The 18,663-nt window shown below is 40.8% G+C and overlaps 1 protein-coding gene across 2 annotated transcripts in view; it reads left to right on the forward strand.

Annotated features, from left to right (window-relative positions):
• Positions 1 to 18,663, forward strand: part of Htt (huntingtin) — a 149,963-nt gene that overhangs the window by 98,868 nt on the left and 32,432 nt on the right. For both annotated transcript variants that reach the window (XM_031341112.1, XM_031341113.1), the window contains exons 36-45: positions 3,144 to 3,280; positions 5,062 to 5,178; positions 6,401 to 6,523; positions 6,811 to 7,043; positions 8,363 to 8,505; positions 9,289 to 9,496; positions 14,702 to 14,843; positions 16,870 to 17,049; positions 17,166 to 17,342; positions 17,569 to 17,645. In XM_031341112.1, coding sequence (XP_031196972.1) covers positions 3,144 to 3,280; positions 5,062 to 5,178; positions 6,401 to 6,523; positions 6,811 to 7,043; positions 8,363 to 8,505; positions 9,289 to 9,496; positions 14,702 to 14,843; positions 16,870 to 17,049; positions 17,166 to 17,342; positions 17,569 to 17,645 — 1,537 coding nt within the window. The remainder of the gene's footprint in view (positions 1 to 3,143; positions 3,281 to 5,061; positions 5,179 to 6,400; positions 6,524 to 6,810; positions 7,044 to 8,362; positions 8,506 to 9,288; positions 9,497 to 14,701; positions 14,844 to 16,869; positions 17,050 to 17,165; positions 17,343 to 17,568; positions 17,646 to 18,663) is intronic.

The following is an 18,663-nucleotide window of genomic DNA, read 5'->3' on the forward strand; positions in this document are numbered from 1 at the left end:
TTTTTTCTTTTGAGACAATTTCTGATAGAGCCCATGCTGACTTGAATTCACTGTGAAACCAAAGATAACCTAGAACTCCTGATCCTCCTCCTCCCTGCTAAGTGCTAGGATTATAGGCATGATTACCACTCCTGGTTTATAAAGTGCAGGGATTGAACCCAGGACTTTGTGCATGCTACTCAAAGCATTCTGCAAGTGACCTGAATTTCCTGCTCAAATTCTGATTTCATTTCTTTTTGTTTTGTTTTGCTTTGTTTTTGTTTAATTGAGACAGGGTTTTCTTATGTAACAGCCCTGGCTATCCTGGAAATCACTTTGTAGACCAGGCTGGCCTCAAACTTACAGAGGTCCATCTGCCTCTGCATCTGAGCCCTAGGATTAAAGCTGTATGTCACAAAACCCAGCTATAAACTCTGACTTCTTTTCCAATAGTTTGGCATTGTAGTTGGACATTTTCTTTGGGATTTTTCTTTTGCCACATTATGTTTTAGATGAGAAGCTAGTCAATGTTCAATAAGCTACATTTTGAATTCTGTATCTGTATTTTGTAAGCATGCAACATATAAGTAAAAAGTTAACAAGTTAGAACTATAGGAAAAACTAAAGTTCTTTTTATACATTGGCTCTTCCTTTGTTTTGGTTTTGGTTTTTTTGAGGTAGGTTTCTCTGTCGTCCTGGCTGTCCTGGAACTTGACCTATAGACCAGTCTGGCCTTGAACTCACAGTGATCCTCCTGAGTGTGCCACCATGGCCTCACTGTGCACTGGCTCTTTACTCTAGCACTTCCTCAGGTTCATGCCATGGCTGCCTGATTATTTTAGCAAAGCTTAAATAAGACCCTAACAAATGGTTAGTCACTCAGCTAGCCCCCTTTAGCCTGTAAAAGGAGGTGCAGTGTATATTTTAGGAATGAGGCTAATCATGATAGTGTATGCCTCTGTTAATGGCATTCGTGATGTGGAGACATGAGGACCATGAGTTTTAGCCAGCTTGGGCTGTTGAACCAGATCCTGGCTTGTTTAGAAGCAAGAACCAGAAAAAAAAAGTTGTGATTTTTTTTTTTTCTTTAAATTTTTAACACTGGCTTTCTAGCCTTTCCCTTTCGGATTCTCCCTGCTCTTTCCCAAGAGTCTAGAGCAATGTTTCTCACTCATCCTAGTGCTACTGTGGCCATTTAATGCAGTTTTTCAAGTTGTGATAACCACTCTGTTATGAATTGTAATATAAATATCTGATGTACAGGGTATCTGATATGAGACTCCTGTGAAAGGGCCATTCGAGAACTGCCCCAAGGGAGGTCTTGACCCACTTAGTTGAGAACCACTGTTGTAGTGGCTTTGACCTTTGGTAGGGATGCATGCTAAGAGCTTTGCAGACCTCACAAGTGAGAATGGCAGAGAAGCCCCACCTACTACATACATCTGCAGGGGGACATAGACTGAGCAGAAGCATTGATGGGCTGCCTCAATCTTTATAAGTTAAACTATCAGCTCTACTTCTATTCGTGCTTTATTAGAGCACAGATTGTGAATTAGCAATTGGTGGATGATTTAGTTAGAAATGCAAATGTCAAATACACTGACCTGAAGCAGGAGAGATGGCTCACTGGTTAAGAGCACTGGCTGCTCTTCCAGAGGACCTGGGTTTAGTTTCAAGCACACACAAGGTGGCTTACAACCGTTCAGTTCTAGGGGATCAGATACCTTCTGACTTCTAAGGATACTGCATACAGGTAGTGCACAGACATGCATACGTGCAGAACACCCATACACAATAAAGTAAAAATTAGATAGGTGGCTCAGTGGTTAAGATCACTGACTGCTTTTCCTGAGGTCCTGAGTTCAATTCCCAGCAACTACATGGTGGCTCACAACCATCTACAATGGGATCTGATGCCCTCTTTGTCTGGTGTGTCTAAAGATAGCTACTATGTACTCATACATAAAAATAAATATTTTTTAAAAAATAGGGGCCAGAGAGATGGCTCAGCAGCTAAGAGCACTGGCTATTCTCGGGTTCAGTTCCAAAAGCCCAGATGGTGGCTTGTAAACAACTATAACTTCAGTTCCAGGATATCAGACACCTTTTACTGGCTTCTGAGGGCACTGCATATATGTAATACACAGACATTTATCAGGTAAAGCACCATGCCCATAAAATAAAAATGTGTGTGTGTGTGTGTGTGTGTGTGTGTGTGTGTGTGTGATTGACCTAAGTTTCCTGGACATATAGTGTCTTTGGGCTAAGAGTGGAGTCAGCCAGTTTACTTCATACTGGGATGCTTGATCATCTGAAGGAAGTTCAGCAAGCAAGTAAATACAAGTACATCATGTAGTACTGAGGTCAGAATATGTATGTATTCTTACCACAGAGCACTAGAGTGTGTGTGTGTGTACACATGTAAGGGTCAGAGTTTGTGGGGAAGAGTAACATTGAGGGTCAGAATGTGTGTTTGCACATATATGTGTATTCATATAATTATTTGTGAATATGTCACTAAGTACTAGGGTGTTTGTTTATGCTACCAAAAGTCAGAATATATGTATGTATGTCAGCAGGGATCGGTGTGCTTCATGCCAATTAGAGCTATGTCTTTTATTGTTCTTTCCTATGCCATACTGTTAAACTAATTAATTTAGTTGGACTTCTATTTTGGACCAGTATGGGGAAAACCTGAAGAAAAAAATCTTGATCTAATGAGTCAATTTTTAACTTAAAACAGTATAATAATCTAAGACTATGACTTAAATGTATTCAGTAGCCATGATATTTATTGTCTTTTAAGGTAAATCAAGTAGACCAGGGAGGTTGCTATTTTGATTATTTAGAATGTTTTCTTATTTTCAAATTGACTTTGACTTCGCCCACTTTTTGTCAGAAATGACGCTGCATTAGAAGTAGAAACCATGGCATTCTGTTGCTATTAGAAGCCTGTACAAGCTGTCAGTGTTGGAAGAACTGTGGGTACTACAGCAGCATGGCCATGGTTGCAGATACACACTAACCATCCTAATCAACCCTTTCTATAAGCCAAGGACAGAGAGGCTTCCTGCATTTTTTAAGAATTCTTTGGTGTCCCGATAGCTGCCTCTCATGAGTCATTTTCACATGTGGTCTTATTTGCTCACTCTTTATGCCTATAGCTATACCTGCTCTGCAGCCCATTGTCCATGACCTCTTTGTGCTAAGAGGAACAAATAAAGCTGATGCAGGGAAAGAGCTTGAAACCCAGAAGGAGGTGGTGGTCTCAATGCTGTTACGACTCATCCAGTACCATCAGGTAAGAGGAAAGTATAGTGATAATTACATCACCAACATGGAGAGACATGCCATAGCAATGAGGTCCTGTGTGTGTTGAACAGTGTTAGCAGCTCTGGATTCTCTGGGATCTGCAGAAATGGCAGTGAGAGGGGAACATGCACTATGTAGGAGCTGACACAGCTCCAGAAGGCTAGCAAACATGTGGCTGACTGTTAGAATTTCAGTCAAGGTACTAATGTGACAGAGGCTATTCTCAAACATGGCTCAAGGATCAAGTAATTGACAGTATTAATCTAAACCATTAACATTTTAAAAACAGTAAAACCATGAAATCTAAAGTAAGTAAATAGCATATTTTCCTCTCTCTTGACATAGTCATGTTCTTTATTGTTGTTTTTGTTGTTGTTTTGAGACAGAATTTCTCTGTATAACAGAGTCCTAGATGTCCTAGGCTTGCCTTGTAGACCAGGCTAGCCTCAAACTCAGAGAGATTTGCCTGCCTTTGCCTCCAGAGTGCTGAGACTGAAGGCGTATACCAATGGGCCTGGCCAGTCATATTCTTTTTATTTGTGCTCATTTAGTTTTGTTTCTCTTAAGCAGAAGCATGAATTTTAAATGCTTTGAGTCAGCCCATGTGTGGAAATAGAGTTTTTAACATTTTTGTCCTTTTAAAACTTGTACTTTTGTTTATTCCTCCCTCATTTTGTTAGTTCCTTTCAGCTGCCTGTTTTTGAAATTTCATAAAACCACAAGCCTTTTTCAAAGAAACAGTACTTTCTTTGTTTCATTTATGTTTTGATCAATCTTTGTAATAGTTAATTAAATATTTAATGCTTAGTTAAGCTAGTGCATAAAGTAGTTTGAGAGTAAGCACATGACTTTGCTAAGCACAGTGAAGCTGGTAGTGCCTTGGGAATAGTATATGACTTGTGCATGTTCAGCAGGGTCTCAGTATGCCCCATGGAGATCCTCGAGTGCCCAGGAAATAAAGGGAGACAAGAGTCTTGTGTGGCATAGGCACTGTCCATGGACCTTGAACCACGGCAGCTTTGGGGATAGAGTCATTGGGTTAGGCTTATGTCATATATTGTCCCTGAAGTGGTGTGCATCTTTCTGTTTTGGTTTTGATTTTTGAGATGAAAACAATAGTTTGGTTTTTGTGGGCTTCCTGGTCTACTGCAGCACAAAAGTAGATACAGGCTATGGTATGGCTATGCTCCAATAAAATGTTATCTACAAAATGGGCAATGGGCCAGAGATCTCTGTTACAAGCCTTTGCCAGGACACAGGTTTGTCTATTTGTAATGTCCAAAATGACCACCAGTAAACTCACACTCAGCTTTGTATAACTGTTGCAAGTATGGGCCACTCAAAATGAAATGCCTTTGCAAAGAGCACTGAGGTGGATTTAAAGTACATGGGAATATTAGATTGTCCCACAGAGTGTTTAGTCAAGGGTGTCTGAGTTCTCCTACAGATTAATGTAAGTTTGCTTTTCACTTGATCCCCTCTTTTTGAAATGTTAAAATACCATAGGAATAATACTCACTACGAGTCTTCCTGAGCCCAGCACAGCTCACTCATCCCCTGGAAGTTACTGCATCTCCTCTTGTGGCTTTTTGTTTGCTTCATATTCACACGTCACAGGGTGAAGTTTGTGTGCTTTCCTTAGTCTTCCCTGGGGATTTTGTCTCTTTGAACCTTAGAGTTACCAGCTAAGCTGGGACCGGTGTGGGACATGGGAAAGTAGAGGGGCCCTGGGCCAGGAAGCATTCTGATCCTACCCAAACATTCCTGCAGGTGCTGGAGATGTTCATCCTTGTCCTACAGCAGTGCCACAAGGAAAATGAGGACAAGTGGAAACGGCTATCTCGGCAGGTGGCAGACATCATCCTGCCCATGTTAGCCAAGCAGCAGGTTTGTCCTCCGGGCCTGGTTTGCTATCATGTAGTGTGATTTATTTCACAGTGGACTGAGATGCTTATGAAGGTTGGCTGTGATCATTATATCCTGACAGGTTCTTGTTTTGAAAGTTGGTCTTGAGACGGGAAGGGGTGGCCCATATCTTTAATCCCAGCACTTGGGAGGAAAGAGGCAGGTGGATTTCTGAGTTAGAGGCCAGCCAGGGCTACAGAGTGAGTTCTGGGACAGCCAGGGCTATACAGAGAAACACTGTCTCAAAAACCAAAAGAAAAAAGCAAAAAAGAAAGGAAGTTGGTCTTGCTGCTGGTTGTGGGGAAAGGGGCTTCTTTTATTTGCATTGCCCTTTGAGGTTGAAATTGTTTTCTCACTTTACAAGTGAGGGAACAAAGGGTCAGAGAGGTCTTTGAGGTTTTCCATCCTCACAGAACTTGAGGGTGATGGGTCTATAGTTGGTTGGCACAGTTCTGACTTGAAAACTAAGTCCTTTCTTATTTTATTATCCTGACTCCTGTATTCTTGTAAGTCAGGTATTTTATTTGATCCTTAATTCTCTTTATGTTTATTTGTTTTTCTTATCACTTACAAAGTAACCTAGCAGTTATTCATCACTTAGTCAGAATTTCTGAAATCAGATGACCTTACTAGTTAATTAAGAAAATGCAGTAGACTGGCTGTGCCATATTCTGTAGAAACAAACAGCCCTGGCTCCTGGACCATGTGGGCCTCATAGCACAGGAACCTGTGTGGTTCTCACCAGAGCACCATTACAGCAGAGGATAGCACACATGGACAGAGCCTGGCTATAGACAGTCCCACCAGTAAGCCCGAGCAGCTGCCAGATGGATCTCTGGCCATGCTTTAAATGCAACTCCTAACAGATGTCAAGGCACTGCTTTGAAATAGGTTCTGTAGAAAGTACAAGGGAGCCATATTTCTCGGCATTTCATAAACACTTATAGGTGTATTCTATCGGTAGTTGCTGTCTTCATATGCTAGTCAGTATTGGGGGGACTGATAGGAAATATTTCACTGAACAAAATGTATTGAAAAGCAATGCTCTCCTACCTTAGAATGATACGTTTATTGAGACAGACAATGGATAATAAGGCAGATAACAAGTAAATAAATACATTATTTAAGTGTATACAATATCAGAGGATAGAAGTTTTGATAGCAGAGGACTGCAGAGACATGTCGGTGATGCTTAATTCCACAGATGCATATTGACTCTCATGAAGCCCTTGGAGTGTTAAATACCTTGTTTGAGATTTTGGCTCCTTCCTCCCTACGCCCTGTGGACATGCTTTTGCGGAGTATGTTCATCACTCCAAGCACAATGGTGAGTCTCACCATACACTTCGGATGCGCTGGAGGATAGGTCCCGGCCCAGATCTGCCACAGCTGGTGAAGTAGAACTAAATCTCCAACTGAGTCTGATCCTGCTTCTCTGAGACCATACTCTGAAAACCAGTGCTATAGGGACTTTCTGGTGAAGATGTAAATCTGGGTGATTTTCTTCCATGGAATTAGCAACCAGGGAAAATTTAATCATCTTTCCTTAGCTTTATTTACCATATGCATTTTCTTTTTTTTTCTTTCTTATTTTATTTTATTTTTTTGTTTTAGGCATCTGTAAGCACTGTGCAGCTGTGGATATCTGGAATCCTAGCCATTCTGAGGGTTCTCATTTCCCAGTCAACCGAAGATATTGTTCTTTCTCGTATTCAGGAGCTCTCCTTCTCTCCATATTTAATCTCCTGTCCAGTAATTAACAGGTTAAGAGATGGAAGTAGTAATTCAACACTAGGAGAACGCAGTGAAGGGAAACAAAAGAATTTGCCAGAAGATACATTCTCAAGGTATGTTTTCTATCTGAACCTGAAAACTGACCATGTCTTTTTGCTGGTCCCATGGTGTCGCAGTGGCAGTAGCCAACAATAACTGCTGGTCTTTTGCAGGTCTGAGCTCACTCACCTAGCTTCTTTTTAAAAAAAAATTTTTTTGTTTTGTTTTTATTGTCTATGAGTGTTTTGCCTATGTGTAAGTAAGTATACTGAGGGTGTGTCTCATACCCATGGAAAGCAGAAAAAGGCATTGAATCTCTGGAATTGTAGTTTCAGACAGCTGAAACCATCGTGGAGGTTCTGGGGACTGAACCTAGGTTCTCTGCCACAACAGCAAGTTCTTTTGAACCCTGATTTTTATTCTTACCTAACTCGCCAATGGCCTTTTTTTCATGTCTTTCCTAAGATGTCTCATTCTATCTCTGTCCTTGTGACAGACCTGACAAGACTGGCTCACTATGATGAAGGAGGGGTGACCTGCCCTGCATGCAGCGTAGTAAGGGGTGAATTGCCTGTAGAGTAGTTAAAAGCCTAGGGCAGCCCCGTACTTATTTTCACCATGTGCTACTTGAACCTTTTGTTGCCAAGGTGAATAGTATCTACCAGATTCCTGCAGGATCAACTCACATGCTCCCTCCCACTACCATGGTGTGGTAGTGCCTCCAGGGCAGTGGCAGGCATGACTGCTTAGGCACTCGTCAGTGCTTTGCATGGAGAGTTTTCACTAGGTTAGAGCTGTGCTGCAGATGTGCTCCTTAGGGCCTCACATATTTTCAGGGGTAACACCTGTGATATCTTGTAAACAAACACATTGCCTTTGTGTTTGCAGGTTCAACTAGCAGCCCATTGCTTTCCCTCTGTTAGGTTGAAGGAATGTCTAAAACTGATGTTACACTAAATTTCTATGGCGAATTACCATTTATATATATATATATACACACACACACATATACATATATATACACATATGCATGTATATATGTACATGTATATGCATATATATATACCATATATATATATATATACCATATATATGTGGGGGGGGTACTCCTATAGCTGATAAAGCTTAAAAAAATACCACTTACCATTTTGCCTTGATGGGCCTTTAAAAGTGGTATGATAATTGTTTCACATTTTTAAAAGGTGATAGAGAGAAGCGGAGACTTAGTCCACAGTGATGGTCTGAAACATTTCACTTTCACTTGGTTTAGGGTACTGTCCTTGTGTTTTCTTACTTTACACAAACTAATGGTTTTTATTTCACACTTGTGCTTAACTAAACAAGCTCACTGATAATGACCTAATATGCTGTTATGTGCTCCCTTTCTTGGAAGGTTTCTTTTACAGCTGGTTGGTATTCTTCTAGAAGACATCGTTACAAAGCAGCTTAAAGTGGACATGAGTGAACAGCAGCATACATTCTACTGCCAAGAGCTAGGCACACTGCTCATGTGTCTGATCCACATATTCAAATCTGGTAAGTGAATCCTTTTAGTCTTCGTATTATTTTGTGTTCCCTGTCTCCAGCAGTGCCCTCTCCCCATAGAAGTTGTCCTCCATACTCCTTGTGCCATGTGAGAACATGTTGATAGTAGGAGTGAATCTGATACGATATGGTCCAGCAATTACATTGATAGGCAGATACCTGAAAGAATGGGGAGCAGAATGCTTGGAAAATAGCTGTAGACTAGTCTTCATAATAGCATTCATTACATAGCTAAGAAGAAGCAACTCTGACATCTGTTGGTCAGCTGGTTGATAAGCCAAATATGGCATATACATAGGGTATAGAGTCAGATGTGTCTATGTATGGGATATTTTTCAGCCTGAAAAAGTAAAATAACTCTGACATAAGAAACAACAAGGATGTTGGAGACATAGCCTAGCAGTTAAGTACTTGCTTTTCTTGCAGAAGACCCACCTTCGCTTCCCAGTGAAGAGGTTCAGCATCACCTGTAACTCTAGTTTCAGGGATCTGATGCTCTCTTCTAGACTCTAACACCACCAGATATGCACAAGGTGCATATACATACATGCAGGCAAAACACTCATATACATAACATTTAAAAGCCAACATAGGTGACCCTTGGAGACATTGTGCTAAGCAAAATAAGCCAGGCACAAAAAGACGGACACTAAATGCCAAGTGGAAAAGTATGGGAAAGGACAATGAATAGTGCTTGGTCACCTGATAGTGGACCAGGTTGAACAGTAGGGGCATTCCCCATAATCTGTTTTTCTTATTTTTGTTTGGTTCTAGGAATGTTCCGGAGAATCACAGCAGCTGCCACTAGACTCTTCACCAGTGATGGCTGTGAAGGCAGCTTCTATACTCTAGATAACCTGAATGCACGGGTGCGATCCATGGTGCCCACGCACCCAGCCCTGGTACTGCTCTGGTGTCAGATTCTACTGCTCATCAACCACACTGACCACCGATGGTGGGCAGAGGTACAACAGACACCCAAGTAGGTACACAGCTTCCCAGGGCCAGGCCCCAGCCCATTGTTTGGCCTGAGGCGTAGCTGCTATGAAAGCATTCTTATTTTCCATTCTTTATAAAGCTTTGTAAAGCTCAGGCTGCATATTAATCTTTCTTTCATGGGTACTGTTTTGTAGGGAAATGTGGTCTGGCTACACAAGCATTCAAACTAAACTTTTTCACTGTGTCTTTCTTTGACAAGCTCTTTGACACTGTTCCATCGGTTGGGCTATGCTTGTCAGGCTCTATCCCTCCTGCTACGTCCTAAGGCTTTCATTGGTTCTACAGTGAGACATGTTGCAATGTCTTAACTTTGTTATGATTAAATGTATTCTGGGTATTCTTAGATAATGAAGTAATTATTTAGCAAATTTCGAAACTGGTTGGAAGTATTTTATTAATTTATTTTTATTATTCAGATAGACTGTTTCTGGTTGTGGGTGGCCCTCTTTTTTGCAAAGAGTTTTTAGGTTTAAACCTCAGTGCCCAGGTACTCACTCACTTACTTACTCAGTCAGATATCTGAGCATGATTGAAAGTAAGATCTGTGAGTCCAGATGAGTCAGTCCTCAGTGTGCTTTCTGGACAGTTTATGAACCCTTGGGGACAATTTTCTTAAGGGAAAGTATAGGTGAGGTTAGCTCCTCAGCTTGGTGCAGGGAGACCTCTGCCTCCCATCCAGACCAAACTTTTACATCCCTGTGTGGGACATCTATTGCCCATCTGCTTTATAATGGTTATCTGCAAAGGAAGTAGGAATGTTCCTTCCTGCCCCCACATGTGACCACTTGGGGAGGTGCCCACAACATCATTTGAAATGCTCAGAGGATCTCTTAGGCCTATCACATTAACTCATCATTATAAGAGCTAGTAGACAAGAAGCCAGTTACATAGCTTTCTGATTCTTATATATACATGTAAATCAGCCTTGAAGCTGCTTAAAACATTTTAGCCCAGGAAGCTTCGAAGGGGCTAGGAATTTGCATCTATTCCAAGCCCCTGCTGCTGCCAGTGATGCTGTTGTATAGATGCTCTGAGCACAGGGGCATCTCAGCACCACAGGTGTTCCTTCCTTTCTTCTGTTTCTTTTCTATTTTTCCTGTTTTTTTTTTTTAAATTTAATAAAAATGTTTTTAATTGAAATAGAATCACATCACTTCCCTGCTTCCAACTACCCTGCAAAGCCTCCTCTATACCCCCATCAATGTGAGAACATTGATAGCTTTTTCTTATATTATATTTGTTACATAAACATGTATATGGTGTGTGTGTGTATGTAAAAGTATATATATATTCAGCTTGCTGTGTCTGATTTTGTTACTTGTGTTTATATGGATTTATGGTTGGCTACTCTTCATTAGACAACCAATAAGCAGTCTCATCCCTGGGAGAGGCTAATTCTCCTTTCCCAAAGTTATTAGCTACCTATATTTTTTTGTCTAGGGATGAGATCTATGACATTTTCCCCCATCCATATTAATATATCCATGGATACGGCCTTCATTGTGGACTTGTTTGTTATCCATTTCTCTCCTAGATTGCTTCACAGCAGGCTTTCTGGTATTCTGGCCCTTAATCTTTCTGCCTCCTCTTTCATAATGTTTCCAGAGCCACAGATGTAGGAACTGTGATGTAGAGGTATCCATTGGACTAGACTCCCCTATAATCCATTGAACTCTAATTTTGTCCAGTTGTGGTTTTCTATGATTGCCTCCATTTGCTATAAAAAGAAGTTTCTTTGATAATAATGGTAGCTACAAATTGAAGCTCAGAGCTCGGTGTGGTGGAATATTATCTTTAATCTCAACCTTCAGGAGGCAGAAGCAGGTGGACCTCACTGAATTCAAGGCCAGCCTGATCTACATACCAAGTTCCAGGCCTGCCAGCACTACATAGTGTGAACTTGTCTCAAACAAATAAACAAACAAAAAACTGGCAGCTCTGACCTTAGCAAGGAGGCTCAGTAGATAAAGGTACTTTCTGCTAAGCCTGAGACTTGAGTTCCAACCCTAAGACCCACATGGTAAAAAGAGAATCAATCAGTGGTTGTCCTCTGACATCCACAGGTACACTGGTGCACAAGTACACAAATAATTTGTTTAAAGGCTTAAAAAACAAAAATAATTGGGGCCTGAGAACTTGTAGTAGATTCCCTGGAGAGTCTAGTGGACACCCAAGCCTGAGTTGTGTTGGGTAAGACACAGGGTGTGGAGCCTAAGTTAACCATGTATGAGCAAGAAGGCAGGAGAAGGTAAGAATAGCTCTAGCCTACTCTAAGCCATAGTTCTCAGCAACATCTGCACACCCCGTTGGTATATAATAGTGTTGAAGATTAAAAGATATACTATGGTTTGTTCAAGAGGAAATGGGTTTTGACCTTAGCTGATGGATCTTCTACCAAGATGCTCACTGGACATGCTGAAACATCTGTGGTTAAAGACGAAAGTATTATGTTAATAGAAGAGAACAAATAGGACAAGTGAATTTACTTTAGAATCCTTGACTGTGCTGTGGATCTGGAATATAAGACTGCTAGAATGATTATTATTGGGTAGTTATAAATATGAGAATGAGTTTGGTGTGAGTGGTGGCTTTGTAGCTATGAACATGTTCAAGAGACAACTGCTGCAGAGTTTATAGTGAAGTGTGCATCATTCATCCATGTTGCAGCCAAAGAAATGTGTGTGTGCAAGTATTCAAACTGTGCAATAAAGTTTCACGTGAGTGTGTAGTGTGTGTCCAGGTAGAATATGTAGTATGAATCTAGTTTGTATGTGCAGAGTGTGTTCATCAACTCAAAGATGACCAATATTGCCGGGCAGTGGTGGTGCATGCCCTTAATCCCAGCACTTGGGAGGCAGAGGCAGGTGGATTTCTGAGTTCGACGCCAGCCTGGTCTACAGAGTGAGTTCCAGGACAACCAAAGCTATACAGAGATACCCTATCTCGAAAAAAAGAAAAAAGAAAAAAAAAGATGACCAATATTAATAGTTAAATGTAGGCAAAAGTCAGGGGCTGTCCATTGAATTGTTCCTTCAGCTGTTCTCTTTGACATTTTCAATAAAAGGGGGAAAGATGATGGGAAAGACAGCAATTGGAGGCAGCTCTTAGGAGGAGCCTTACTATAGGGGGATTAGAGCTATATGAAAAATGAGATAATAGTTTCTGTTCATTTTTATTTGTGTGTCTGTCCTCTGTCTGTCTGTCTGTCCATGTCTGTGTGAATGCACCTTAGCCCACATGTAGAGGTCAAAGGACAACTCTCAGGAGTTAGTCCTTTTCTCCCACTGTAGAATCCAGGGATTGAACTCAGGTTGCCAGGCTTGTACAAGTGCTTTTACTTGCTGAGTCATCTTGCCAGCTCAAGAGGGGATTTCTAGTGATAGAAATAATAGTAACATTTATCCAAAAGGGCTACAGATTGGAGTGTACAGAAGAGGGTTCCTTGAGTTGATGAATGTGGGGTTTGGGACCAAACATTGGTTTTATTGTAGTAGTTATTGGTAGTCTTTCAAGGTTGAAATTCCAGTTCCTCTCCTTCCTTTCCTCTCCTCCCTTCCTCCCCTCCCTCCCTCCCTTCTTCCTTCCTTCCTTCTTTATTATGTGTGTTGGTGTTTTGTCTGTGTGTGTGTCTGTATGAGGGTGAGATCCCCTAGAACTGGAGTGACAGATAGTAGGCCACCATGTGGGTTCTTGGAATTGAACCCATATCCTCTGGAGGAATAGCCAGTACTCTTAACTACTGAGCCATCTCTCCAGCTCCAAAATTACCATTTCTCACCATCCACAATATGTTAAAATGAGAAGCCTATCTATCACTTTTGGGTTTTAGTGCAATATTCTTCAGAGAAGCCTCCCATGCTTTTCCTTATTTGCTTAGATCTCAAGATCTGCTCTTAGGTAGCGTCTACTCCTCAGTGGCAAGTTCATAATTGAGCATTATTTGTGTGATGATTTGATTAGTATCTATCTCTTCTTTCTGTGGTTGCTGTTATATTCCAGCCAGTACCATTCAAACCATAACAGTGTGTGTCTCCTGCTAATTATTTAATTTCAAATTTCACCTATTGTACTTGAGTAGTTCTCTACTGTACATGTGGCTATGAGTATAAGCAACAAAGCTCCAGCTGTGAAAGGGCAGGGGTTCTGTGTAAGTTTCCTAACTGACAGAGGATGTCTGGTGAAATGCCTTTTGTACCATCTATTGTCATATAAAAACAGTACCATCATTCCAGGAAGCTCCCTCTTGTCCCTTTATCACCATCCCTTCCCTTGTCCATAAGAACCTCATCCATATTCTGTGCCCAGAGCAAAAGTCCATGGAAATGAACTCTGCATCCGGTTGTTGATCAGCACCATGTGTTTAAAGTTTATTCCTGTGGTGGTGATCTGTGGTTTGCTCCTGCACTTATGGAGTGGGTCCCACTATACATGCACTGGGTTACTTGTCCACTAGCTAGGAAGCAGAAATGTTTGGCAGCTTTAACAAAATTTTAGCCTGTAGCACACGTTTTATTGGTTATCTTTTAGTACTGAGGACTTACAGGATTGGTCAACAAATTTCAAGTGTGCTTGCTCTCCTATGACCTCTGTCCCTACTGAGACTGAGCAAAAGACTGGAAATGTGTCAGACATTGTCTTTTAAATATTTGGCTATAATCAAGAGTCTCCAGGTTCATATTTAGAAAGAAGAAAGATGCAATGAGAAAGCAGTATGAAATGAAGTAACCACTGTAGTAGAGAAGAAGCACTTTGAACAGTAATTCCACAACCACGACTTGCTCAGTAATATTTTTGAAAATTAGTCGGAAATTGTGAAATGAGGCATCTCACTGGCACTTGACAGTGTTTGTAGAACATGAGAAATATCAAGACAACTGCTCCATTTTCAAACATGGCCAGTATGAATTCTGGAATGAATATGCTATTTGGAATTGCAGCTTTAAATAGTGGGTTTTGCCCTTCAGTCAAGCACTGTAATAATCTGGCTGCTAAACTCTCTTGTATCCTTTAATGTCTTCTAGGAACAGAAGTCTAAGATGCATAAACACACACCACCAGTCTGATGTAGCAATATCTGGAATAACTTGTGGGTTTGAGAAGGAAAATCAAGCATAGCCTTGTTCAGTATTGTGTGTCTAAGTTTTCTGCTATCCCAGACATTCCCTCATTGCATGTTCACACCTTGTAGGAGACACAGTCTGTCCTGCACAAAGTCACTTAACCCCGAGATGTCTGGTGAAGAGGAGGATTCTGGCTCGGCAGCTCAGCTTGGAATGTGCAATAGAGAAATAGTGCGAAGAGGGGCCCTTATTCTCTTCTGTGATTATGTCGTAAGTGTGATAAATGCCCATGATGGTTCTTATGTTAGAAGGTAGATGCTGCTTATATGCACCTGCTGGGCAACGAGATTGTAAACTGTGCCACAGATATATCAAAGCTGAAGAGAGGTAGCAATGTTTACTCTGGAGTTTAATTAGAGTAGTCTAGGCTCATCCTTGTCTAAATTTCTAAGTTGATCTTCAAAAGCTCTTACTCAACACCACTGGTTTAAACCTTTCCAGGAACTTGGTACCTGGCACATAGCTGGGCAGTTTTTCTTATACTGTGTAGACCAGGCTGACTTGAAACTCACAGTGGAGACCTAGCTGGTCTCAGACCCACAGAGATTCCCCTCCTGCCTCCTAACTGCTGGGATTAAAGATGTATGCCACCATTCCTAATAAACTCTACATAATTTTAATAAAGCTAAGTTTGGAGTAATTTTTTCCAGTTATTTTGTAGGTAAGATGTTAAGTGTTCATCATTGGATTTTAACTAGAAAATTAGCATCACCTGTTTGATTTATGAAAGCAAGTCTATAATCGTATTGGTCTAAAATAAGTTACTGTTACATTTTAATCTGGATTTGATGCTTTTTTTTCTTTTTAACAAACTTGGTATCCCATATACATATACATTGCTATCATGGAACATAATGGTTTTTAAAAATCTGATGGAAAAAAACTAGTAGACTTGACCCAGCCGAGAGCAGAGAGTCTTATGGTATTAGCTTTCCTAATGTTCAGTCTGTCTGTTTTTGAGCCAGAGTATACTGTACAGAGTAGGCTACATGTTCATAATCCTCCCACCTCAGCCTCCTGAGTGCTGGGAACTGTACATGTGTGCCACAATGCCCAGCTTAACCATTCTTTGCTTGATATTCCCAATATTGAAATAGTTTTTATATTTTGTTCCATTTTTGAGAAATGTGGTATAGTGGTGTTTTTCACAAAGCATAAGAAAGAGTAATTTTATAATTTAATACTATCAAATGGTTGCAAGTAAAAAATATTATCATTACCCAGATGTCAAGGATTTGATCTGGCTTCTAGGATTATGAATTAATCCTATATATGGAAAGGCTACATATTTTGTTTGTTTGTTTGGTCAGTTTTTGTTTTTTCAAAATAGGGTTTCTCTTTGTAACCTTGGCTGTCTTTGAACTCACTCAAAGTTAGACCAGGCTACCTTCGTACACTGGAACCTATAGAGATCTGCCTACCTCTGCCTCCCACGTGCTGGGATTAAAGATGTGCATCACAGCCGGGCAGTGGTGGCACACGCCTTTAATCCCAGCACTTGGGAGGCAGAGGCTGGTAGATTTCTGAGTTCGAGGCCAGCCTGGTCTACAGAGTGACTTTCAAGACAGCCAGGGCTACATAGGGAAACCCTGTCTCGGAAAAAAAAAAAAAAAAAAAAAAAAAAAGATGTGCATCACCACCTCCCAGCAGGTAACATGTATTTTTAACTGTGGTTGTTATTTATTTTCTTTAAAAAAAAATTTAACTGACATTTTCTCGTGTGTTGGGCAGCTGTGTTTTTTGATTCAGGAACTCTGTCAGATCTGTGTCATTTAGTATCTGTTTTCTCCACTAAGCATTGCAGACAGAGTAAGTAGGAGCAGCCCGTGCCAGGATGGCCTGCAACCTGGTGGCAAGTTCTATTCCAATATGGGGCTTCCTTTGCATGGAGTATGCATGCAAACTCCATGCCAGTAACTAAGGAGGACTATACCAGACTACTCACCTTGCTCCTGTGGGCAGCTACCTCTTGACTTGTCCAAGGAGCCACTTTGCTGATGTTAAGACATTTGCTAGTATCTCTAGGACTGGACGTTGCCCTTGGTTCTTGGCTTTCTGTAGCCTCTACCACATGTGATCAGAGGTGTGAGGCTCTACAACTAGGTTTCCTCCTTTCTCTCATTTACTTAGACACTTATCTTCACCAAGGCAAAATTTGTATTTAGAGTATGCTTTTTCTTACACTTTGTAGCTTTCTTGTCTACTTGAAATATATCTTTTATTATATCTTTTCTAGTGTCAGAATCTCCATGACTCAGAACACTTAACATGGCTCATTGTGAATCACATTCAAGATCTGATCAGTTTGTCCCATGAGCCTCCAGTTCAAGACTTTATTAGTGCCATTCATCGTAATTCTGCAGCTAGCGGTCTTTTTATCCAGGCAATTCAGTCTCGCTGTGAAAATCTTACAACTGTAAGTCTTTAGCCTGCCAGTTTGTTTTTTCCAACTTAAAAAATGGAGTACTAGGATTTTGTCAGTAGTAGTTACCAGTATGAGAAATAATAAATTTTGTTCCTTCTCAACATTAGCCAACCACTCTGAAGAAAACACTTCAGTGCTTGGAAGGCATCCATCTCAGCCAGTCTGGTGCTGTGCTCACGCTATATGTGGATAGGCTCCTGGGCACCCCTTTCCGTGCGCTGGCTCGCATGGTCGACACCCTGGCCTGTCGCCGGGTAGAAATGCTTTTGGCTGCAAATTTACAGGTACTGAAAATAGTAATTTATTTCAAAACGTAGAAAGTCAATCAAAACATTTGGTCTGTTGACCTGGTCTTGATTGGTGACTGATAAAGAGCATGTATGCCATGTTTGTTATTTGTGTGTCTGACCAACGGCTCTTATTAAATATACTGTGCATAGTTGTTTATCCTATTTAAGTGGGTGTGAGGTTGTATATCACAAAAGCCCTGATGTGTTCTTGTCTGTGTAGAGCAGCATGGCCCAGTTGCCAGAGGAGGAACTAAACAGAATCCAAGAACACCTCCAGAACAGTGGGCTTGCACAAAGGTAAGACTGCAGCATGGGGTGCTGGCATTTGGGCAACCAGAGTATTAACACATAGATATGTACAGGAACAAATACGTTGACAATGAAATTAGTGTACTGCAGCAGTACCACAGTAGAAAAGGCTGTCTAAATGTCAGATCAAAGTTACACTTTAGTAGACATGAAGAAGTGGCAGTCAAACACCTGTGGCACACACAAAGGACTCTGAACTTTCTGACTGTTGAAGGGATAAGAAGTGTGTTTGTTGCCTTTGCTCCTGGACCCCTACTGAGTGGGAATAAAGCTAGACCCTAATTGCTAGGTCAGAGGGAATAAATATTTGCACACTCCCGGGCTCTCAGCAGATGCACATTGTATTTGTGTCTTGTTAAGTGACATCTCTTCATAGCTGTTCTTTTGCCTAATTGATTGAAAGTCTTTATTAGAAATATTTCCATCTGTAGTGTGTCCTTGACTACAAGATAAATTAAGAAAAGCTTTTACCTCTTTTCCATTGCTGATGGCAGTAGGGAACATTAGAGAGGATGATTCTCCCATAACTTTAATCTTCAGAGGATTTTTTTGATGGTGTTTCATAATGGGACAGGGCATAGTCTGGATGATTTTTTTCAATCTGCAGAGCCACATGACATATGACAAATGTTGCCATTTTTGACATATGAAGTATCACACTGGCTTTGGATAGTAAGGGAGTAAATTGTCATTGTGTTTGACTGTATATGTAGTCATAGGCCAAGATGAGGAAGATTATGACATCATAAATACTTTAGGCCAGATGAAATGATTTTCTGTGAAGTGACCATTCCTAATGGAATGAATTATGTCATTATGGGGGATTAAATGGAGTTTGTATACTTGGATCTTATCTGTTTTGTCTATTTTGCATACATTACAAACATGATGGCTAAGAATATGTAATTCAGTAGTAGAGCGCTTGTCTGGCATGTACAAGTCCCTGGGTTCAATCTCTAATACTGCCAAGAAAAGAAAGAGTAGAATAGAGTAGCTTTGTTAGCTG

This window comes from Mastomys coucha, unplaced genomic scaffold (genome assembly GCF_008632895.1).
Source record: "Mastomys coucha isolate ucsf_1 unplaced genomic scaffold, UCSF_Mcou_1 pScaffold22, whole genome shotgun sequence".
NCBI lineage: Eukaryota > Metazoa > Chordata > Mammalia > Rodentia > Muridae > Mastomys > Mastomys coucha.